The sequence below is a fragment of the Peromyscus eremicus genome, chromosome 8a (assembly GCF_949786415.1).
Source record: "Peromyscus eremicus chromosome 8a, PerEre_H2_v1, whole genome shotgun sequence".
In the NCBI taxonomy this organism is placed as follows: Eukaryota; Metazoa; Chordata; class Mammalia; order Rodentia; family Cricetidae; genus Peromyscus; species Peromyscus eremicus.
In genome coordinates, this window is record NC_081423.1 from 85,152,694 (window position 1) to 85,175,421 (window position 22,728).

A 22,728-nucleotide genomic window follows, 5' to 3' on the forward strand; every position below is an offset into this window, starting at 1 on the left:
TCCGGGGCTAACTGGCCAGCGAGTCTAGACGAAGTGATGAGCTCCAATGAGAAATCTTGTCTCAAAGGAGGTTGGACAACATTCCTGAAAAATGACACCAGAGGTTGTCCCCAGGCCTCCACACAAGCACATAGGTGCAATTGCACACACATGAACACTCTACACATGCATATAAAATAATTTAAAAGGTTCATAAAGGAGAAATGGCTCAATGTTGAGCATTTGCTGCCCTTGCAGAGAACCTGGGTTTGGTCCCCAGCACCCACATGGCAGCTCACAACTGCCTGTAACTCTAGTTTTTACTATTTCTTTAGAGCTATATTTTGGAGACAGGATCATAGTCCAGGCTTACCTCAAACTCATTATGAAACTAAAGCTAACTTTGAACTCCTTATTTCCTGCCTCCATTTCCAAGTGCTGGGACTACATAACATTCCTGGCTTTATAATAAAGTGCCTTTTGCAAGCCTCAAACTATTTTGAACTTGGTCTCCCATTCCTAAACTGGAGTAATAGAAATCTGCACCCTCCTTTTGTATGCCTCTTTTTTTTCTGAGATTGCGTTTCTCTGTGTAGCCCTGGATGCCCTGGAACTCTATAGACCAGGCTGGCCTCGAATTCACAGAGATCCTCCTGCCTCTGCCTCCCGAGTGCTGGGATTACATCTGTGTGCCACCACACCACCGGGCTTTGTATGCCTCTTTTAAAATCTGGGCTTACAAGGGAGTTCCACGTGCAGATGTACTGGCACAGATGACTGCCGGCTCCTAAACTGGGATTACTCCTGATTGTCAAAAGATACTGCAGGGAGCTAGAAGACTTATTCCAGAACTACTACTAGAGCTCAGATTCTAAAACTACCTCATGAACGAAACTCTTATATTCCCTTCTGAACTTTTAGGGGCCAATATAAAATTCCAATAAAAGGCATGTTATAAAAAAGGCAACATTAGAAATACATGTAGGTTATTACAGGAGTATTGTTTAAAAGGGGAGGGGGATAACGAAAACAATGTTTAGCTGGGCAGTGGTGGCTCACACCTTTAATTCTAGCACTCGGGAGGCAGAGGCAGGCAGTTCTCTCTGAGTTTCAGGCCAGCCTGGTCTACAGAGTGAGTTCCAGGACAGCCAGAACTGTTACACTGAGAAACCTTACCTGGAAAAAAACAAAAGAAAACAAAAACCCAACCCCCAAAAAGAAAAAACAATGTTTTACCTCATCAAGATCTTTTGTCTCTCTTCCCAGTTCATCATCATCTTCATCAGAATCAAGCTCTGGTCCAATGTAATTCCCAAATTCATCATACAAGTCAGTATCCATGATGCTACAAGTCAAGAAGAGAAGAGTCAGGATCTGGCAAGTCCTGAAAGCCTGTATCACACCCTGTCTCCTTTACACACCTTTCCCTCAGGAGTTAACTTGTGACTGACCAATCTACTGAAGACTCTCCCCAGAGCCCAGGACTTTCTCCACTTCTCTGTCCTCTAATTTTACCTATTTACATACCCCTCACCTTCTTGACTTTATTTAGGGACAGGGCTTCTTGTTGCCCAAGCTGGTCTCAAACTCTATGTAGCCCACACTGGTCTTGAACTCCTGATCCTCCTGCCTTAGTCTCTTTAAGTGCTGGGATAACAAACATATGCCCCGTGCCTGGCTTTATTTATTTACAATTTTTTATTTATTTTTATTTTCTGTGTATAGGTGTTTTGCCTGCATATATGTCTGTGTACCATGTTCCTAGACATGATGCCCACAAAACCAGGAGAGGAAGTCAGATGCCCTGAATTGAAATTCTACACCAGGTGTAAGCTAACATGTAGGTAGTGAGAATCGAACCTGGGTCCTTTGAAAGAGTAGCTAGTACTCTTAACCACTGAGCCATCTCCCCATTCCCACCTGGCTTTATTTTTAATTTTAAAGACAGGGTCACTGCTACCCAAACTGGCCTTGAACTCTAGATCTTCTCCCTCTGCCTCCCAAGCTGACATAACAGGTAACTTGTGCCCAGTCCACCCTCCCCTTTTCTAAATGTATTTACTCAATTAAATTTATTTGTATGTGTGTACATGTCTGTGTGTGTCTATGTGTGACTGTATGCACATGTATCAAAGACAGCATTGGATCCTTTGGGGAACACAAGGATTGTCACATGGGTACTAGGATCTGATCGCCAGTCTTCATGACTGCCTAGCAAGTGCTCTTAACTGCTGAGCCATTTCTCTAGCCTCTCACTTCTTTTTTTATTATTTATTTATTTTGGTTTTTCGAGACAAGGTTTCTCTGTGTAGCTTTGCACCTTTCCTGGATCTCGTTCTGTAGACCAGGCTGGCCTCGAACTCACAAAGATCCACCTGCCTCTGCCTCCCAAGTGCTGGGATTAAAGGCGCTATGCCGATCGGGTGTCCGCACTAAGTTTGGCATCAATATCGTGACCTACCGGGAGCAGGGGACCACCAGGTTGCCTAAGGAGGGGTGAACCGGCCCAGGTTGGAAACAGAGCAGGTCAAAACTCCCGTGCTGATCACTTCTTTTTTTAATACTAACATTCTCAAAACATCACAATACAATCATCAAAATCAGAAAATTAATACTGGCAGACTATTCTACCTAATACACAGGTCTGACAAACTGTTTCAAAAATGAACTACACAGTCAAGGATGCAAACCAGGATCATATGCTTGCACTGAGGTACTACATTCTTTTAATCTACAACAGTTTTTTAGTCTTGATTTTTATGCCACTTTTGGAGATTACAAACCAATGATTTTGTAGAATATCCCTTCATGTGCATTTGCTTGCCTATATTACACTCAGGTTGCGCATCCGGAGCTGGGATATCACAGAGGGATGCTGTGCTCTTTTCGGTACACAATTCCAACTTGTCCTTATTGATGCTAACTTTGATCCCTCAATTAAGGTGGCAGCTGACAGGCTTTTCATTATAAAATTACTCATTTTCCTATGTAATGAATAAGAATTGTGGATTTTTTTCTCACTTCAATTACTGAAATTCTGTTCAAAGGAACAGTTTAAATCTCATTTCCTTCAAGTTTTCCCAGACCTCCAGTGTCTCATTTCTCTGTGATGCTCTAACCTTTTGCACTTTCATCAGTATTTTCTATCCCAAATGCTAGTTAACTATTTCTTACTCTCACCAACAACTCTACAGTTCGCAAAGCATCAGCCTGGGGGTTAAAGACTGATTCGTCACATCTTAACCTCATCTCTAACAATGACATAGCTCAGAGCAGTCACTTTACCTCTCTCTATATTTCTTCAAGTAGAAAAATGGAGTGAATAGTCAAGGCATAAAAACTTTTAAGTGCTCGCTTCGGCAGCACATATACTAAAATTGGAACGATACAGAGAAGATTAACATGGCCCCTGCGCAAGGATGACACGCAAATTCGTGAAGCGTTCCATATTTTAAAAAAAAAAAAAAAAAAAAAAAAAAAAAAAAAAAAAAACTTTTAAAGGCGCCAAGGAGATGTCAGTGGGTAAAAGTTCACAAAGCCAGATGCAGTTGCACAAGTATCTGTAATTATAGAAGGCCTACAGGAAATGGGAAGCAGAGATTCTTCTGAAGCTCAAGAGCCAGCTAGCCTGGTTCTGGCAGTGATAAGGAGACCCTATCTCAAAATAGGTCAAAAGATGAGCACCAAATTCCAATGGCTGGCCTCGGACCTCCACCTGTATACTACAGCACACTTGCACCCTTACTCACTACACAAAAATATGTGCGTGCGCGCGCGCGCACACACACACACACACACAGTATGATTAGTTGGGCATGGAGCCTTACACCTGTAATCCTACATAGTGAGCTAGAGGCCACCCTGAGATATATGAGAGACCCTGTCTCAAAACACAACAGCCAGGCAGGCAGTGGTGGTGCAGGACTTTAATCTCAGCACTTGGGAGGCAGAGGCAGGTTGAGGCAGAGGCAGACGGATCTCTAAATTCTAAGTTCAAGGCCAATCTGGTCTACAGAGCAAGTTCCAGGATGACCATGGCTACATAGAGAAACCCTGTCTCCAAAAGCCAAAACAAACAAACAAACAAACAAACCAAACCAAACCAAAAAAAAAAAAAAAAAAAAAAAAAAAAACAAAACCCAACCCAACAAACAAAATGTTGGTGAGCATACAATGTGACCATTCCTGAGTATGAGAATCCCTGTGCTTCTTTGTGCTCACCTGCCAACACCCCAGACAGCACCATGCGCAAACAGTAATTTAATAATGTCAACTGAATGGAATTTTTAAGTTTGAAATTCTGATATTTCTTGTAGTGGAATGAATACCTTAAGGAAATATGCTGAGTACTGACTGTAAATAAAATACAAATTTAGAGTGCTAATCTAGTAATCTGGTAATTAAATGTAAATCATTAATAGAAACTCTGACATATGTATTGTTTTTATTTCTAAGATGCTACCATATTTATATTCATTTCATTCTCCCAAAACTCCCATCAAGCGATGGCACAAACTTTTACAGAAAGTTGTTTACTAAACAAGCCAGGCTCATTTCTGCCTCAGAACCACTGTACCTGTCATTCCCATCATCCTCCGGCTATTTATACCTTGTTAACTCATTTCTCCTTTAATATCACCTGCTTGTCACTCTAAAAATTCCCCCTTACACTAATGTATGTGTGTGTTAGGGTGCTTAGGATCAAATCCTGGGCCTCACACTCTACTAAACATTCCACCACTGGGTTATATCCCCAGCCTAAGCAAATAAAGCCTTTGCTTGAATAGTACTTGGGGAACAGGTGTGTATATTTGCTACTGATAGACGTTAATAATAAAATCGGAGCCAAAACCCAAAATCAGTGCAAAGCACAAAACAGACCCCTAATGGGCCCTCAACAAGATTTGTTGGGGTTATTTGGGGGTGGGGTGGGGGGGTGGTTAATGGGAATTAATGACATAGTTAAGCAAGGCTAGTCTCTAAGTACTAAACCTGCATTTTCCCGCTACAACGCAGATTCTCAAAGGAATACTGAATCTTTTCTGTTTGGGTTTTTTGAACCAGACTCATTGCTTAGCCTAGGCTGGCCTTGAACCTGCAACAATCTTACTGCCTCGATCTCCAGAGCAGGAGAAACAGGCGTTAGCCATCACAGTCAGCTCGGATGCCTATTATTTTGAAGGTCGGGAAAACTTGGCGGTGACGGAGACACCGATGGGAGGGGGAATGGCAGGGGTCTGGGTCGTTAGAGCGCCGCCCCTACCCATGGACAGGATTTAAACCGTGCAGGGTAACGAGGAAACCCCGGAATCATCAGTGAGCGCGTGTGGTTGGGGGGGGGGGGGTGTCTTTCACTCCCTTTCCCACTCCAGGCTCCAATTTACCCCTGTATGAAGCGAAAGGGATAAATACTATATAAATCGCCTCTTCCCAAGCTCATGTTCTCCCAACCTCCCACAGCACCCTTCCCCGGCCAGCTCACCCGCCGCCTGCTCATTCGAGCGCTCCGAGTCCGCCGCCTGAGCCCGCGCTTCCGCTGCACGCCGCGACAACGCCGGCGCCCGGCGCCAGGAAGGACCCCGAGCGCGTCGCCGGCCCGCTGCTCCTCGGAGGACAGCCCTCTGCCTGAAAAACAGCTTCGAGAAATGCTGGCTTCGGAGAGAGAAACGGGACAGACCGACTTGTTGCTCCTCAAAACAAAGCGTAAACTGCTCCAAAGAAAAGCAAGGCCGGAGGATTCACGATTCTGATCAGGCGCCTTGGGACACCCTGAAAGGGAAGGGCCTTCGGGCGGGCCACGTGGGCAGGCTAGTGGAGCTGTTGCTAGGCGACAACCGCTGTTGGGAGGGCGATACACAGGCGTTCTAACAGATCGGGAATTTTCCTCCCAAAGAAAACAAGGGCTGCTGGGTGAGGGTCTAGGGACAGTGTAAAGGGGATAATTCTAGTCATTTTATGATTGGAGAAGGCTTAGAACTCGTCAGGGAGGTGGACGGGTGGTGGGAGTCTCAGCTGCTCCTGAAGCTGAGCCTAGAGGAAAGATCATGAGCTCAGATGTTTTGGAGAGAACAGTCTGGACTACATAGCTAGACACCACCACCACCCTCCAAAAAAATGATTGGCTAGGATCTGAGACACTTGAGTCCAGTTGCTGGGCTGCTAACAGCCCACTCCGCACTCCACTTCCCATCGTTGGGGTCGGCGGGGGTGGTTGTGGAGTTGCTTGCGGACCAGCTCATTTCCTGCCTTGGGGCTGATCATGAGTGAACTACGATATCTAGTTCGGGCTCACCAGGCTTCTGAGGTGGAGAGGAATCTCATAAGTAAATGTCAGAGCCCAGACTGGAGCACATAGATTCCCTTGAAAATAGCGGGTCAGACTCATACCGGGAGGCTTCAGTGGTGGAGCTGGAGATAATGCCCACACACCACACAACCAGTGCCTGCAGCCCTCCATTGGTCAGGGATTTGGGAATGTAGAGCATTGACCTTTTCCCCCCTGAGGATGGAAGCTACTGAGCTTTTTCTCTTCTGCCGCATTTCCTCGACCCCCTGCTTAGTCATTGATTTTGGTTTAGGTGAAAGTATTTTTTTCCTCCATTAAAAATACTTAGTGAAGTGTGAAATTTTGCCCTTGAGCTCAAGAGTAACTAATAAGAGTCTCTCTCTCTCTCTCTCTCTCTCTCTCTCTCTCTCTCTCTCTCTCTGTTTTCCTTTGTGGCACCAACCTGCCATAGAGAAATCCTATGTGAAAGAATGAAGGTTCAGAATTCTGAGATCTAAATGCTTTCTCAGCTGAAACACCCCCCCCCAATTAATTGCTTTGTGGTGGTGCTGGACATCAAACCCAAGGTCTTGCATTCACTAGGCAAACTTCTACCGCTGTGCTAGCCCTTAGCGTCTAAAATACTGTTAGAAGGAGAGAACAAAATGAAGACTTCAAACTGGAAGCTTTCTGTTCTGTTTTCCGTGAGAAGCCTTGAATACGTCTTCATCATGCAATTCCATTTGATCTGTAAAGGAGGAAACTAGGCTTTTGTAGCACTCCAGGATACGTATCGGATTGCTTTGGGTTGTTTCACCTTTCTGGCTAAGAATCCCAAGGCATCGTGTTTACCCTGATACTGAACCTCTGCTGATGCTCATTCCTCTTGCCTTCCCAGGCCTTAGCCATGGAAAAGAATGATGCAATCAACTTCAAGACTTTGGAGAAAGAGCTGCAGGCTGCACTTGCTGCTGACGAGAAGTATAAAAGAGAGAATGCTGCCAAGTTACGGGCCGTCGAACAAAGAGTGCCTTCCTACGAGGAGTTCAGGTTGGCTTGCAGCGGTTTTCAGCAGGCCCTTCTGTCATGGTGGGCTACAGAAGTTAAAAGCAAGCAGTCTAGATTCAGATCATTCTGGGCTTCTGTCCTGCCCCCACCCTCTACTACTCGGTGATCTCACCCAAGCTCCTTACCCTAGCTGAGACCCAGTTCTGTCTGTAAAAGAGAGAAATGGCTGTTACAACTCTGGGAGTGATTGCATGTAAGACTCCGAGCACAATATCTAGCCCGTTCGAGGTGTATGAGGACTTTTAGTTATCCAGGCTACCGTTGTTGTTGTAGTGGCCGCCCTATTTCCTGTCAACAAGCCTGGCCGAGTAGCTTCCTCACACTCAGAGAAACATTAAGTTTCAATCTCTATCTTTGGCCCAGAGGTATTGTCCTTGCATCACACCTGAAACCTCTGGAACAGAAGGACAAGGTGAGAGGAAAAAGAACTGTGCCGTGGAACTGTCACAGTACTAGGGAAAGGACTTTTCAGGATGTGGCCACTGAAATACCCCAGGTAGGTGTGGGCCAGCCTCTCTAGCCCAGCAGGATTTCTCTGTGCTAAAGCTTTGACCTTGTCTGCTTACAACACATATCACTTCCTTATGTCTCATGGAAGCCAACAGAAACAGACTTTTCCCCTCTAATCCCAGAACAGCAATCAGATGGTGGGACTGAGTTGAATTGGGCTCAGCAGTCCTTTAACATTCCGTCTCAGGTCAGTGGTAAATAGTAGAATGACCCTGTGGCGTTATTAGAGAGGGACCCAGCCTGTCAGACCCTTGACTCTTACTTTGAGTTCCTTTTTCTCTGCCAGAGATTTACAGTAAACTCCCCAATTTTCTCAGAGCAATCTCTGACTTAACTGTAAAAGGCCAAGAACTATGTTTCCTGTCTCAGGAGGAAAATCCAAGTACAAATGAGACCTTCAAATCATAGCCTGGATTCCTTGGGCCCGCCCTCCCTCCTTTCATCCCCAGCTCCCTCATCTGAAAATGAGGCCGCAGAGGCCAGCCTTCCCAGAGCTCAGAGAATAGTTGCAGCACTAAGATGAAAACCCATAACCCCCCTCCCATCACAGTTGCAGAGCGGCCAGATGAGCTCTGGACCTGCTTCCCTTTGTAATGCAGGAGAAATCACCCTTCCAGCCTGCAACCTCTGCCGAGTTTTACCGTGATTGGCGGCGACACTTAAGAAGTGGGCCAGAGCGCTACCAAGCCCTGCTTCAGCTTGGTGGTCCCGAGCTGGGCCACCTCTTCCAGAATGATGTGGGCTTTGGACTTCTCGGGGAGCTGCTGGTGGCACTGGCTGAGCATGTGAAGCTAAGTGACCGGGCGGCAGTGCTAGGGATTCTGCACAGCTTGGCCAGCACTGGACGGTTCACCTTGAACCTGAGCCTGCTGAGCCCTGCCGAGCGAGAGGGCTGCCAGCGCTTGTTTGAGAAGTTGCAGGCCATGGGCACCACCGGGCCCACGCAGGGGGCGCTCAGCGTGGAGGAGCCATCTGCTGGCCTACCGGGAGAGGAGGAGCTCCTACAGAGGCTGTTAGGGCTGTATGGGGTCCACTGATGGGACTGGCTGCCCTCAGCGTTCCCCCGGGGTCTCAGAAAGCGTTTTTAAAAAAGACTGGTTTCATTTTACGTGTATGAGTGTTTTGCCTACCTGTATGTCTGTCCACCGTGTGCGTGCCCAGTGCCTGAGGAGGTCAGAGAGGGTGCAGTTACAGATGGTTGTAAGCTGCCGTATGAGTGCCAGAATCAAACCAACCCCAGTCCTCGGGAAGAGAAACCAGTTCTCTTCACCACTGAGCCATCTCACCAGCCCCCTAGGAACGCATTTTGTGGTGGTTGTCTTGGGGTTTCATAGAAGTATTGAAAGAAGTGTTGGGAGAAACCCACACCCACTTCCCTTTTCAGGTAGTGGGCTTGCCCACTTCTCCAAGTCATAATCTTATCTATGTGGATCCCCAGGATACCAAGGACCCAATCGGTTGAGGGTGTTTTGCTACCTACCTTTTGAGTTTGCTATGTCCCTATCCTTGAGAGGTGGGTGTGTTTTCATCTAAATTCTGGCCACACAGAGCTTCCTCCTAGAGGAAAAAAAAAAAAAAGTAAACTCAGCCAGGCGGTGGTGGCGCACGCCTTTAATCCCAGCACTCGGGAGGCAGAGCCAGGCGGATCTCTGTGAGTTTGAGGCCAGCCTGGTCTACAGAGTGAGATCCAGGACAGGCACGAAAGCTAGACAGAGAAACCCTGTCTAGAAAAACAAAAAAACAAAAAAAAAAAAAGTAAACTCACTGACCACTAATGAAAGATAAGCACTGATCATAACTCTTAACCAGAATATTTATAACCCAAAGCCAGTGAATGAACAGCCAATCAATAACAAGCAAAGACTCCTTCATTTGAGATGCAGAGTTTTCCCCCAGAGACCTAGTTCTTTCCACAGGTTGAGCCTGGGAAATTCCCAATCTATTGGCTCAGGTCTGGCCAGCATCCCAGATGACCAGCTGTGCAAGAGAGGGTTTGTGTTATCCCTCAGGTTGAGGAAAGGATGCTGTCCCGGGCAGGCGGGGCGGAGGGCGCTTACAGCTCACTCTGGTTTCCCTTGACCCATTCTTGGGCGCATGCCAGTGTTCTAGAAAGGTGAGAGAGTGCCAGGTTCTAGAATGATTTTCCCTGGAGATCGGCCCTGGTGCATTAGAACAGCATCTTGTGCATCAGCTGGGAATAAATGCCTTGCCACGGCTCTTTCCTCTGCAGTTTCGGGCCTCGTTCACTGGATGTTTGAACCTCTCTTTATATAGCAGCCCCCTCTCGGCAGTCGTTTCGAAAAAGCCATAGGTCTTTGGTGCCTTGGGTTTTGCCCTGCCCCCTCAAGATCCTCCTTCCTACAAGCATGAGGCTGGCCCACACTACCGTGCTCTTGTGGGCCTGGGGTAGTCTCCAGGCCTTTGAGATCGTGGAGAAGGAGAACATCTTTCAGAGGACGCCCTGCCCGGCTTTCCTGATGTTTGATAACGCGGCCTATCTGGCTGACATGAGCTTCGAGCTCCCCTGCCACTGCAAACCTGAGGATGTTTCGGCTGTGGTCTGGTATTACCAAAAGCACCTGGGAAGCAGCCACACCACAGTGCTGACAGACTTCGGTGGGCGCTTGCTCACAGAGGCGGCTCATGTTCGAGTAGGCAGCAGCATGCTGGTCCGCTTCAGCATCCGCATGTTCAGCCTGTTGGTTTTCCGGGCCCAGCCAGAAGACTCAGGCCTATATTTTTGTGGCAGCCGTAAGGGGGACTATTTTTATGCCTATGATGTGGACATCCAAAGCAATGAGGGAATGGTAGCCACCTTCAAGGACAGGGGCCAGGAGCCGTTGCCGGATGAATACTATGGGAGCCTCCATGTCTTTACTACCTTCTGGGAGTGGACCCCCTGTGACCGCTGTGGGGTGCGTGGGGAACAGTGGCGCCTTGGACTCTGCTACCTGCAGAACCCTGACCTCTCCCCTCGGTACCTTAAGACAATGCCCGATGTAGTGTCCTGTGGCTCTCGGGCTGTGCCCAGGAAACTGCACATCAAGACCAGGGACCACACACCTGAGCTACTGATTCAGAGCTGCCTAGTGTCCTGTGAGAAGAGGCATCAGATCCGGAAGGGTATGCTGACAATCTACAACTATGTGTCCAAAGTGGGCAGCCGACCCTGGCTGCCTCAGGTACCCATTCAATTCCATCAGCAAAGACTAGGCCACGGCCTCATCATCTCCTGTCCCGGGGCCAGGCCAGAGCATGCTGTGGCCTGGGACAAAGACCATCAGCCCCTCTACCGCACACAGTACCTAAAAGGTGTCAACAGATCCATGAGAGTGTTCATCGACCATGGCAACCATCTCCACATCCGCTTCACCCGGTTGAGTGACCGAGGCATCTATTACTGCTGGCGGCAAGGGCTGAGAATCGCTGGCTTCCGGTTGGGAGTAACATCTCGAGGACGCTACCCAGCCTCGCTCTCAGATCCTGAGACTCGCACCGCTGTGGAACTCACCCTGCTGGGCTATCTGCTCATCACGGCGGTCTTCATCAACATTCACTTCTGTTATTGCTGCTGCTACTCATTTCGCTGTTGTCCCAACTTCTCCACCCATACCCTTCTCCAGCTGTGAAAGCCAGTTGTGTTCTAATATGTTTGTTGAGTGATACCAGATGCTTCTGATGGGCACCTTGGGCTGGGACATGTGACACGGTGATGTACAAGCCTATTGTTTACAACACGCTCCCCAGTTTCACGGGAGGGGCCTGGGTCTAATCTGGAAAGTGGAGAAGCCTGAGGGGAGGTCAGAGGTCAGAGACTGGTCAGGAGGGTACACGGACAGGCACACATGTCTTCTCACTTCACACTCAGATTGCTGGAGGAAGTGAACGGATACCCATCAGGTCACCTATCAGTGTTGTTGACCTGGAGGTGCTTTGCCCTTGAGCTCTGCTGCTGGGCCCTAGTTGACCTGGATTGGGTGGGATGGAGAAGAAAGAAAAGTAGAGGGAACTGCTGTGTCTTCCTCGGCCTCCAATTGTCCTGGGAATAGCAGAGCAGCAGGTGTGAAGACGAAGGTAAAGACGGGGACCAGGAATGGGTGAAGAGAGTGACATCCAACACAGGACTTTCTTGAATGGTGGCACCTAGGCTAGGGATTGGGGATGAGAAGAGGGTCTGGAGCAAAGGCCACGGCACCAGGGCTCTGTAAGAGGTGGGATTTGACAGGCAGCTGCCGCAATGGCAGTTCAGGATCTCAAGACTATCTGTGGTCATGAGCAAGTTGAGTCCTGTCTTGGTCTTTACCCCGCCTTCTGAACAAATCAGACCCACTCTGTGGAAGGCTATGGCACGTCTTTATTTCTTCTTAGTGAGTAAAGGCAGCAGCACTGTTCTGAAGGTTAGCAGAGTGGTAAGGAGTGGGTGGGGGAGGGTACAATGTCCTGGGAAGAGGGAGGGGCCCCACTTTCCTTTTTTGACCTTAGAGGGGAGGAAAGGATAATGGAGTGGACACTTCCAGCCCCATTTCTGGGCACAGTTCCCCATCAGCTGCCCACCAACCAGCCCGAGAGAGGGTGCTCTGGTGTGGAAGGGCAGTCCCACGTTGCCTCCAGGTGGCTTGAACACAAACCAGTCTACTAGGTTCATGCCTCAGTTTCCCAAATTGTCAAACAGGATGATGCCGAAAATGTAGGTATTATTATCTATATGCATAAGAAAGGAGATGGGCCCTCGGCTTGGAGAAGAAGAGCTAGTAATTACGGAATGGAGAACCTCAAAAGGATGGTTGTGGTTTCATCAGGGTTGAGAAGCAGCAGTCACAGGGTGCAAAGAGCTGAGTGGATGGGGACTATGCAGCCAGGAATAGACCTTCACAACCGAGACAACGGACAGAAGTCCCTCTCTCCTGTTTCACGGTCTTCAGGAGAATGGGGCATTTCCTTGATTCCCAGGATTCAGAGCCAAGTGTAACTGGTTGCCTACAACTTCCAACTCCAGTGTCTAAATCATCTCCACCGGTGCTGCCACCACTGGCGCTCCTCCAGCCTGAGTAGGGGAGCCTTCCTGGGCTTGACCTCTCAGCATCCACACTTAGGGGCCGGGTACCCCACCTCTACTCCCTCCCAATACTACTTCCCTCTCCACTTATGCTATAGATCCCTCCAAGTGCTGAGAACCAAGTCTCCACACGCTCACAGGCTGCTAAGCTGTGTGGCAACTCAGAGGGGCTGAGACACGAGTCATCACTGTGGAGGGCCCTTAGGACTGCCTTAGTGGCCATTCCAGGTAGCGAGTCTGCCCTACCCACTCCTAGATCCGTCAGGGCTATTCTGGAAGCATAAGTCTCTGGCTAGAGCTACTTTGCCGTGGGACCTCCCCTTTCTCTCTGACTTTCTGTCTTCCTCCAGCAGCCTATGGAAACTCAAAGTCCAGTTCCCAGAGACCTCAGCTCTGGCAACAGTTTCCATACCAACAAGGATGAAGGAAACGATCCGTTAAGGCTCCCTGCTCTGCCCAACTTTCCTCCTTCCTTGCAATTCTACCTCAGCTGCTGGCCCCTCCCCTCCCGACTGCCCCTTTGGGGTGAGTATCCTGTTAGTTGGAGGCGCAGAGTATGTGCCCTCTGTCAGGCTCAGTAAGGACTGAGCCTCAGGCAGCAGACAGGCATAAAAACTGAAGGGAAGTGCTGGTGTGGATGGGAACAGGGCTATCTGAGGAGGAGCTTTGGGCCCTTGACACTGTGTGGCAGGGGCCACCAGGTGGGCACACCTCACATCACATCCTTGTGTTCCTGCTTGGACTCCTTAATGACCTGCAGGGGACAGGGAAGGTGTACAGTGCACAGTTAGGGACCGACACAACTCCCAGACCCACCGTGCTAGGCCGTGCATCCTGAGGCAAGTCCCCAACTTTCCTGGATCTGTCTTCCCTTGACTGTCGTTGAATTACATCACGCTGAGCTCAAACTGGAGGGTGAAATGCCACCAGTAAAGCATTCAGCAGCGTGCCTGACACTACGGCGTAGGAGTAACCATAGCTGCTGCCACCACCCCGTGTAGAGAAGGCTGTGCTGTATTTATCTCCTATTCCCATTCTTCTCCAGAAAGCTCCTCTGAGTAAATTTGAAGGCCCTTTCTTTCCCTAACTGTCCCAGTCAGAGCTGGACCATCAGGTGGCCTTGATACACAGGTTGCCCTGAACACACTCCCTGTGGAAGGGCTGGAGAAGGAGAATCACATTCAAGGTCAGTCCCTTCTTCCAGAGCTCCATTGGGAGCCCCCGGGAGTTATTACTAAGGACCTTCCGTGAGCTAGTCCCAGGCTTTCTCCAGTCTAGCTTCAAGAACCCCTGAGGGCAGCCAGACCCTCTCCTCACCTCGCCATCCCGCGTCTCCACTGTCCTTACCACGATGTTCCTCTTGAGGTGTCCTTCTGATATGGACTTGGTGTCCAAGCTGGTTTCTGCAGGTGTGAGGAGAGGAGGCCTCCGTGGGCTCTTGGGATACTAAACATCCTGTCCTGTTCCCGACTTGCCCATCATGTACCCAGGGTCATGAATACAGGGCTATCTAAGTAGGCAGAGAGAACCTCGCCTTGTCCAAAGTGGCTAGGGACTCCCAACTGGCCCCCCCCGGGGGGGGGCACATCCTGCCGCTGTCCCGTAGCCTGCTTGACCTTCTGTTCAGGCACCTGGTTTCCTGGCAACCAAGGGCTGCACCCAGAAAGGAACTTCAGTTTCCTCTTTTATAAAAAGTGCTCACAGTACCTACTTCCCCAGGAGATAGTGAGGGGGCGAGTAACTAATATACGTTAACATGTGGCACACGTTAGTGATTAATATGTGTGGGCCTTCCCCATCCCTGCCTTTTTCTGTCACTTTTCTGGACTCTAGTGACCCTTGACTGTCTAGCATTTGGCACCTCTACCTGGTCAGCATAATTAACTTTCTAAGGCTGAATTACATTCTGAAATATGTATGGCCACTATTCCTAAATGGAATTTTCCCCTGTATCTAAGGATCATTTCAGGACCACATGCCAGTAAAAAGTAATTTGGTCCACCCCCCTTAGAGAGAAAAATATAACATGTCACACTCACTAATATTTAAAATGAAGAGCAGGGAACATAAAACTTTATTCACTACAAGAGCAGCAGTCCAGAGGGAACTAATCCTCTGGGCTGAATCAGCACTGAGAGAAGCAACAGAGCCTTGGGGACCCATGAATCAAACAGAGCCTGCCCAGAGAGCGCTGCAAGACCCAAGGGGGCCGCCTAGTGACAGGAAAGAGGTGAGGCAGAGGCTGGCATTTGCTCAGAGGCTTCAGAACTTCTCATTCAGCTCCCAGGGACAAACCCCCTTTAACATAGGCTCGCTCTGTTGGCATAACCTAATTATACCGCGCTAGGACCTGGGCTGGGGCCGGAAGCTTCTGGGGGAAGGTCCCAGGGGAGGCCGAGAGGACGGGGACACAGGCTTGGTGAGGCTCGCTGCCTGTCAAGCTGGGGAAAACGCATAACTGAAACGCAGAGATCTATCTAATCGAGCGCTGGCGGGGCTCCATTTACAGTCTGGTGAGCCTGTATGGGTATAACTTGTATTGTGAGCCTTTTGAGATGTCTGGTGACTTTGTGGCCTTCCCCTTCTTTGGTGCCTTTGCCCCCTGTAGTGACAAGCAGTTCAAAACAAAACAAAACGTAAAACATTCAGAAGGGCAGAACTTGTTCGTGGCTAGCAGACCTGGCATCAGTGGTGACCTCACCGGTGCTGCAGGGGTGTGACTAGGGGATGTCGACACAGGGCAGTGAGACAGGGACAGCGACAGGCCCTAGGATGCTGTGCTCTGTCTAGGATCTCAGCAGAGGGTCATAAAGGCTCCCAAGGAGAGCCTGGATCCCTTTGCCCCCAGTCCCCAAGAGCAGGCCACAGTCCTGGGGGGAGGGGTGGGAACTCACTACCCTTTCCCACAAGACCCCATTATACTGACCTCGGATCTGCAGGTTGGAGAAAGTTTGTACAGGGATGGTGATGCTGAAAGACAGAGGATAGGGTAGGGATGATGAGGCCACCCGAGGACACCCCCAGGTCCTGGTCCAGGAACAGCATGAAAATCTCAGAGTCCTTTGCCAGGCCAGCCTGACTGCATTGCCAACATCCCCTAATCCCCTAACTCCCTATCCCTCTCTCTCCTCTCTCTCCCTCTCCCTCTCCCTCTCTGTCTCTCTCTGTCTCTCTCTGTCTCTCTCTCTCTCTCTCCCTCTCCCTCTCCCCTCCCTCTCCCCTCCCTCTCCTCTTTCTTTCTCTCCTTCCAGCTCTTTCAGACAAGGTCTCTCTATGCAGCCTTGGCTGGCCTAAAATTCAATATATAGACCAGGCTGGCCTCAAACTCAGAGATCTGCCTGCCTCTTCCTCTCAAGCGCCAGGATTAAAGCCGTGAGTTGTCATGCCTGTGTATATGAGGGCAGAAGTGGGTGTTGGATCCCCCGGAACTGGAGTGTTACTACAGGACATTGCAAGCCATCATATGGCTACTGGGAACCTAACCTCTAACTACAGAGCGACCTCTCCAGCCTCCACCACTTAACTTTCAACCCAGAAGCCAGTACTCTCCCGGAGCTGGAAAAGTCTGCAGGGAGCTTGTATGTTATCTGCCCCCACAGAATACCTCCAGAAAGGAGAATGGAGGTTTGGGAGATGAGAGGAATTAAAAAAAAATAATGGTCACAATAAGTCCAAGGAAGCAGAACAAATCAGTGGGGCCATGGGAAGTCCCGTCTTGGTTGGCCAGCCTTGCTGGTCAGCCACTTTGTTTGGGGGATAACTCAAGTGCTCGGCCCTGGGACTTAATACTGGTTGGATCCATCTATCTGTTCTTCAGAATCGATTTCTTGAACGTCTATGGTGCTTAGGCTGGACTCTGGGGGCGGAAGGGGATACAAGGCTAGCGGGAGGACTGAAGAGAGCAGGAATTACTGAGGAGAGACAGCAGCAGCAGTTCCCCAGCGCTGAGGTGAGCTCACCGGTTTTCCTCGCCCTCCAGCAGTTTCCTATAGGTGGCAATCTCCATGTCCAGGGCTAGCTTGACGTTGAGTAGATCCTGGTACTCCTGCAGGTGGCGGGCCATCTCCTCCTTGAGGCTTTGGCCGTCCTCCTCCAGCCGGGCGAGCGCCTCCTGGTAACTCGCCGACTCCCGCGCGTGGCGCTCATCTTGTTCACGCATTTGCCTCTCCAGGGACTCGTTCTGCCGAATGGAGCCACTGATCTACTGATCGCTTACCCGGCGATCCCAAGAGGCTTCGAGGGCCGGGCCCCGGCCCCCTACCCCGCCTCCAACTTTTCAGAACCCTTCCTCCCTTCGTCCATCCCTCATCCCCAGCCCCCCACCCCCCACCCCCGTCCCCTTCCAGCAACATCTTGGGTGGCGGCTGCTCCCGATCCGACCAGTGGTCCCTGCTCGCGCTCACCGTGCCGCGCAAGGACTCCAGGTCGCAGGTCAAGGCCTGCAGTTGGCGGCGATAGTCATTAGCCTCGTGCTTAGCCTGGCGGAGCAGCTCTGCGTTGCGGGAGGCGGCGTCTGTGAGGTCTGCAAACTAAACCGAGAGAGAACCTGAAGTTGAAGGGAGGACTCGAGTCTCCCTATGGCACAGTGCACAGACCCGGGAGCTGCCTGGGATGGGAGATAGACACGGTCTCTGGAAAATCAGGAAAGTGGAGTCGACCTCAGGTCTCCCCCCAGGAGCCGCAACTGTAACCGAAGGATTTATCATGCCTTCATCCTGCTCAGGCTGTCACTGGCTTCGGCAACTCACACTGGACTTGGTGCCCTGGGCCGACTGCATCTCCAGTTTGTGCTTTTTCGGGCCTCCTCACGACGCCTGTTCTCTACCTGAGATGCCCTTCCCTTTTCTTTTGAGTCTCTAGGCTGCCTGTCTAGCACAAGCCCCACCCTATCATCTTCCCTGTTCCCACAGTCTATATAAACTCTGACATCACCTTGACCAAATGTTTCCCTGTATCTCGGGAGTGTCCGGCACACAGCAGATGTTCAGGAGCACGGGGCACAGACTGGCAGAGGCGTCAAAAAGGCAGGCTCTCAAATGAGATAGGTTAGGACTGGAAGCTTTACCCCTCTGTCACTTAGGAGCTATGTGACATTGGGCGAGCTAGTTAACCTTTTAACTTGCTAGTTAAAAGTAGTAGTAACGATAACAATGAGTAGTTTGGGAAGTAGTGGTGCCTGTGTGGTCCTGGGCAAGTCATCTCACTTCTCTGAGCAAGGCTGGTCACCTCGATAGGTTATTTTCCAAGCTTCCTTCCCTTATTCTCCAGTATGGATCAGGAAGGGCTGCCTGGAAGAGGCGGGCTGGCCCACAAGTACCTTGGACCGATACCACTCCTCTGCCTCTTGCATGTTACTGGTGGCCACTGCCTCATATTGAGTTCGAATCTCTCTGAGGGCCGCTGTGAGGTCTGGCTTGGCCACATCCATCTCCACATGGACCTGCTGCTGGGCCAGCTGCTCCCGGAGTTCTCGAACTTCCTAATAGGGTAAAAGAAGTGGGATTGAGGCTCAAATCTCAGGCCCAGGCTACAGCTGGGGCTCTCCCAGCACCACACTTCTGCCTGCCCAGATGTGGCATTGGCTCAGGGAAATGGGGCAGCCTTTACTGGAAGAAGTGCATGACCTAAGCTAATGGCATGTGCCAGGCTCACTGGCACACACCTTTAACCCCAGGATGTGGGAGGCTGAAGCAGGCAGGTCTCTATGATTTTGAGGCCAGACTAGTCTACATAGCATGTTCCAGGCCAGTCAAGTCTACACAGTGAGACCCCGTCAAAAAGTAAAAACCCTAAAGGGTATGGGATGAGAGTCTGAGAGCATCTTTCTCCCAGGGCTGCATAGTCAGGAACCAGGCATGAATATACCTTTCATCCAGGCTCTGAGGTCAGAGAACAGAGGTGTGTGCGTGTGCGTGTGCGTGTGCGTGTGCGTGTGCGTGTGCGTGTGTGTGTGTGTGTGTGTGTGTGTGTGTGTTTGAGACAGAGTCTCATGTAGATCAGGCTAGTCTCAGATTTTCTGTGTAGTTGAAATTGGTCTTAAACACACTGAGCCTCCTATCACTGCCTCCCAAGTGCTGAGAGTACACCACCGTGGCATGTCTTCAGAGGGGTTCGTGACTGTTTCATATCTTACTGGAGACAGGTGGGGGGGACGGTGAAACCAGAGAGGCTGTGTGACTGTGTGTGTGTGTGTGTGTGTGTGTGTGTGTGTGTGTTTAAACTTCTCTGGGTTTCAACGTCCTCCCCGTTATGAAAGGAGACTGTGAGAGACTCACAAGCTGATGTGGAGGAGAAATCAAAGACCTGCCTCGTGCTTCTCAGAACACGGTGGAGGGGAGGATCTGTGGTCATTTTCCAGGGGTAGTAGATACTGGAAAACACCTCCCTTGTCTCTCTGTCTTCATTCTTCCATTTTCCTTCATCCTGACAGTTGGTTTCTCTGTTTCCCTCTCTGAGTATCTCTCTGTCTGTCTGTCTGTCTGTCTGTCTGTCTTTCTCTCTCACTTGCAGTTTCCTGAGCCTCCCTCCTTCTGCCCGGCCTCACCTCCTCGTGGATCTTCCTCAAGAACTGGATCTCCTCCTCCAGTGATTCAATCTTCCTCTCCAGATCCAGACGGGCCATGGTAGCTTCATCTGCCTCCTGGAGTAGGGAGAGGACCTTTCGGACCCCAGAGTCCCTCCCCACAACAGTCTCCAGTTCTGTCTCCCCCCTCCTTGTGGGGATCTGGGAAGCAGGCAGTTGCCGTGGAGGGCTAAGTTCAGGGGCTGTGTCTGGGTGGACTGCCACCAACCTCCCTGCCCATCTCTCTGACCTGTCTATAGGCAGCCAGGTTGTTCTCGGCCTCCAGCCTCAGGTTGGTTTCATCTTGGAGCCTGGGATAGGGGACACAGTATGGACTTTAGGTTTTCCTGAGGACTCTTGGATCCCTGTCCCAACCTCTTTGGAGGTGACTGTCATAAAACACTCCCAAGGACCATAGAGTGGCAGGAGAAGAGAGCGGCAGAGGATTCCTAGACAGAGGCCCTGGCTGAGAGAATAAGCAGCAGATAAGGGCTTCTGCTTTGACTCATTACTGAGGTGCCTTATCGGGGTTGGTGCACCTGCTAAGGCTTGCAGAGGCGCATCCACCGCCATGCGCTCACTGTACAGACACCAGTGTACCTCCTGCACCAGAGGGACACACGGATGTCTGTCTGCCTCTCAGCAAAGCACCATGCCCCAGAGTTCGACCCCCTGGTCACTATCTTTTAGGACAGATTATATCATAACCGCTGCTTCGTAGCGATGACAATCAAAAGGACTTGAGCACAGTCAAAAAAGCTGGTGGCAAGCCGGGCGGTGGTGGCGCACGCCTTTAATCCCAGCACTCGGGAGGCAGAGCCAGGCGGATCTCTGTGAGTTCGAGGCCAGCCTGGTCTACAGAGCAAGATCCAGGATAGGCTCCAAAGCTACACGGAGAAACCCTGTCTCAAACAAACAAACAAACAAAAAAGCCGGTAGCAGACAGTCATCTGGGTTCTACACTCAGGCCTGCCTGCTCTTTCTTGCATTTCCTATATTTCAGAGATCAGAGCTTCCTTGTGGACACAAACCTCCTCTCTGACCCTTCACAGTGCCAAATGAATGGAAAAGCAGAGCACATACTGGCTGGTGCCCTCGCTACCCTCACAGCCCTCCCCAGTGTGGAGGCGCCCAGAGTGACCAACTCCCTGGCAGCTGACCTTTGGGAATCAGATCCCCATCGTATGAGGGAGCAAAGATAGCCCTCCCTTTCCCAGGCGTGGGGAAACGCAGCAGCTGAGAGGCCGGGCCCTCAGTCGGTGCCCTTCCTTACAGGCACCCCTGTTGGTTCAGTCTCACTGCTCACTAGCCGTTTTCCCTGTCCCCCTCCTCACTTCTGCCTCAGGGTGCCGAGGTCCTGTGCCAGATTGTCTCTCTCCACCTCCAGCCGGGCACTGTTGGCCGTAAGCTGGTCCAGCCGCAGGCGCAGCTCCCGCAGCTCTGCCTGGTAGACGTCAGCCAGTTTGGTGGGCTCCTTGGCACGAAGCTGGTTCAGCTCAGCTGCCAGCGCTTTGTTTTGCTGTTCCAGGAAGCGGACCTTCTCGATGTAGCTAGCAAAGCGGTCATTGAGCTCCATCATCTCCGCGCGCTCACTGGCCCGAGTCTCCTTGAAGCCAGCATTGAGAGCCCCCGCCAGGGAGAAGTCCACCCTGGCAGGGAGTGGAGGAGACATGCGAGACAGAGAGAAGCGCGGGACGGTACTCAGGTGGCGGCTGGGACCCAGGCCCCTGACCATCGTCTCGGAGGCAGCATAGGAGCGACGAGCGGAGGTGATGCGTCTTCGCTCCATCCTGCCCAGCCTCTGCTGGCTCCTGGGATGTCAAGGGCTTTATGGGGTAATGGGCTGGACTGGCTCTACCCTGACTTCCTGGCAGCACCCCCTTGAATAGCCTGAGGGGGTGGAGCTGGGCCCTAGCCCAGCTATGGGGAGCGCGCCTCTCACCCCACTGAGGTCTTTGTATCAGAGTCAAGGCTTCCCTGGGTACACCAGCTTGGCTTCACCAGTGATCAAGAAAACCCCCCTTTCTGGTAAGATGGGTCAAGAGAGGGCTCTAGCGGCTGAGAAAACAGCTTAGTCCATAAATTGCTTGCCTGTCAAGCATGAAGATCCAAGTTCTAGCCACAGGATGAATACAAAAGGCCAGGTTTGACAATGCATACTTGTAACTCCAGTGCTGGAGAATGAAAATCAGGAGGATCCTTGGGTCTCACTGACTAAATAGTGAGTTCCAGGTCCCAGGGAGAAACGCTGTCTCAAAAACCCAAGGCAACAGTGCCCGAGGAACAACACCTGAGGTTGACATCTGACCTCAGCACATATGTGCACACACATGAACATCTATGCAGTAAACGAACACTTGTGCGTGGGTGCACATGCATACACACACACACACATACACACACACACACACACAGAGAGAGAGAGAGAGAGAGAGAGAGAGAGAGAGAGAGAGAGAGAGAGGAGAGAGAGAGAGAATATGCACGAGCTGGGTTGGGTGAGCTGCCTCTAGCTCCTAGAGCCTATAAGCCAGGGCTGTCCTCACTCCGCATGCTCTCGCTTCTCTATGGGCCTGGGAAATGCTAGGAACGTGAAGAATCTGCGCCCTGACTCCAGGATCAGCCTATACTAGTTTCCTGATGACTCCCATTCCCAACAGATGTCCAGAGTGCTTCCCTGGAACCCACCATCACTGTCTTCTCATTCCTGGAGTTCAGGAGGGAAGGGCCGGGGTTGGGACCCTTCCTTTGACTCTGTGACTTGGGCCTCTGGCCGTGTGTCTGGGGGATGACAGAGGAATGATGAGGATCCTCATAGGGTAAGACAGCAGGCCTCTTTCCTGAGCCCCTCTTTGGCATCTTCTCTGGTCTGCTGGGTCATTTCTTCCTGGTCCAGCTTCCCTTTGCTCCTCCCAGAGCCTGGCCCCTGAGGGCTCCACAGAGTAGTAATGAATGGGTTGGCGGTACATGCCGGAATCTTTATTTCTGTAACACCCGGTCTCCCTGGCCACCCCACATTCTCCCAGGAGATTTATCTTCTTCAAGTTCCCACACATCAGGCCTCTGGGGGATATGTAGGTCTGGGAAACCAGAATTCACCATCATCAATGGTGGGGAGGAGGCTGTTGCCACGAGACTTCAGGCCTATCCATCCCCTCCACTCTGGTCCCTCCCAGGCGCCTTAGCCATCTGTGCCCTTGGGCTTCTGGAAAACAGACAGCTCAGCTCCCTCCACCCCTGCCTTCCTCTGTCCATGCTTGAGCTTCTGATCTCTACTCCAGGGCACTTGCT

At 50.8% G+C, this 22,728-nt stretch overlaps 4 protein-coding genes, 1 long non-coding RNA gene and 1 other non-coding gene across 9 annotated transcripts in view; 3 read left to right on the top strand and 3 right to left on the bottom strand.

Moving 5' to 3' along the window:
* The window catches only part of Eftud2 (elongation factor Tu GTP binding domain containing 2), a 43,966-nt gene extending 37,593 nt beyond the window's left edge, over positions 1-6,373 (bottom strand). The window contains exons 1-2 of one of the 2 annotated variants that reach the window (XM_059271879.1): positions 5,462-6,373; positions 1,216-1,324 (exon numbers count right to left, since the gene is read on the bottom strand). In XM_059271879.1, coding sequence (XP_059127862.1) covers positions 1,216-1,320 — 105 coding nt within the window. In that variant the 5' untranslated portion in view covers positions 1,321-1,324; positions 5,462-6,373. Of the gene's footprint in view, positions 1-1,214; positions 1,325-5,461 lie in introns of both variants that reach the window. The other variant, XM_059271881.1, reaches the window with a different exon arrangement.
* On the top strand, positions 3,327-3,433 carry LOC131918200 (U6 spliceosomal RNA). The gene has a single exon (XR_009380925.1). It is a non-coding gene; the product is annotated as a U6 spliceosomal RNA (small nuclear RNA).
* On the top strand, positions 5,795-9,376 carry Ccdc103 (coiled-coil domain containing 103). 2 transcript variants are annotated; one of them, XM_059271902.1, is made up of 4 exons: positions 5,795-5,889; positions 7,143-7,294; positions 7,676-7,808; positions 8,422-9,376. In XM_059271902.1, the coding sequence occupies exons 2-4, from the start codon at positions 7,152-7,154 to the stop codon at positions 8,857-8,859; spliced, it is 714 nt and encodes a 237-aa protein (XP_059127885.1). In that variant the 5' UTR covers positions 5,795-5,889; positions 7,143-7,151; the 3' UTR covers positions 8,860-9,376. The 2 variants fall into 2 exon arrangements, with proteins under 2 accessions (XP_059127885.1, XP_059127886.1); XM_059271903.1 differs by having other exon boundaries at positions 7,676-7,724.
* Positions 6,925-9,092, bottom strand: LOC131917809 (uncharacterized). Its single transcript, XR_009380738.1, has 3 exons — positions 8,953-9,092; positions 7,097-7,338; positions 6,925-6,992 (listed from the first exon to the last, which is right to left on the bottom strand). It is a non-coding gene; the product is annotated as an uncharacterized LOC131917809 (long non-coding RNA).
* Positions 9,377-9,601: 225 nt separating the features above from the next.
* Fam187a (family with sequence similarity 187 member A) lies at positions 9,602-11,487 on the top strand. Its single transcript, XM_059271889.1, has one exon. It carries the CDS (start codon positions 10,189-10,191, stop codon positions 11,449-11,451), a length of 1,263 nt encoding a protein of 420 aa, XP_059127872.1. The 5' UTR covers positions 9,602-10,188; the 3' UTR covers positions 11,452-11,487.
* Positions 11,488-13,147: 1,660 nt separating this feature from the next.
* Gfap (glial fibrillary acidic protein) lies at positions 13,148-21,229 on the bottom strand. 2 transcript variants are annotated; one of them, XM_059271891.1, is made up of 11 exons: positions 20,775-21,229; positions 19,691-19,751; positions 19,423-19,518; positions 18,196-18,357; positions 17,282-17,407; positions 16,838-17,058; positions 15,805-15,848; positions 15,366-15,480; positions 14,408-14,412; positions 14,196-14,281; positions 13,148-13,632 (listed from the first exon to the last, which is right to left on the bottom strand). In XM_059271891.1, exons 1-11 carry the CDS (start codon positions 21,227-21,229, stop codon positions 13,591-13,593), a joined length of 1,413 nt encoding a protein of 470 aa, XP_059127874.1. In that variant the 3' UTR covers positions 13,148-13,590. The 2 variants fall into 2 exon arrangements, with proteins under 2 accessions (XP_059127874.1, XP_059127873.1); XM_059271890.1 differs by lacking the exons at positions 14,408-14,412; positions 15,366-15,480.
* Positions 21,230-22,728: the final 1,499 nt, after the last annotated feature.

What these genes read in the sequence shown, in the direction of transcription:
- Gfap (XM_059271891.1), bottom strand. Translation starts at nt 21,229, where the DNA reads ATGGAGCGAAGACGCATCACCTCCGCTCGTCGCTCCTATGCTGCCTCC. An exon ending in CTCGGCACCCTGAGGCAGAA is followed by an intron (nt 19,752 to 20,774) that starts GTGAGGAGGGGG and finishes CCCCTATCCCAG; the next exon opens with GCTCCAAGATGAAACCAACC. An exon ending in TGGAGACGCGGGATGGCGAG is followed by an intron (nt 13,633 to 14,195) that starts GTGAGGAGAGGG and finishes TGTCCCCTGCAG; the next exon opens with GTCATTAAGGAGTCCAAGCA.
- Fam187a (XM_059271889.1), top strand. Translation starts at nt 10,189, where the DNA reads ATGAGGCTGGCCCACACTACCGTGCTCTTGTGGGCCTGGGGTAGTCTC.
- Ccdc103 (XM_059271902.1), top strand. Translation starts at nt 7,152, where the DNA reads ATGGAAAAGAATGATGCAATCAACTTCAAGACTTTGGAGAAAGAGCTG. An exon ending in CCTTCCTACGAGGAGTTCAG is followed by an intron (nt 7,295 to 7,675) that starts GTTGGCTTGCAG and finishes TCTTTGGCCCAG; the next exon opens with AGGTATTGTCCTTGCATCAC. An exon ending in TGGCCACTGAAATACCCCAG is followed by an intron (nt 7,809 to 8,421) that starts GTAGGTGTGGGC and finishes TTTGTAATGCAG; the next exon opens with GAGAAATCACCCTTCCAGCC.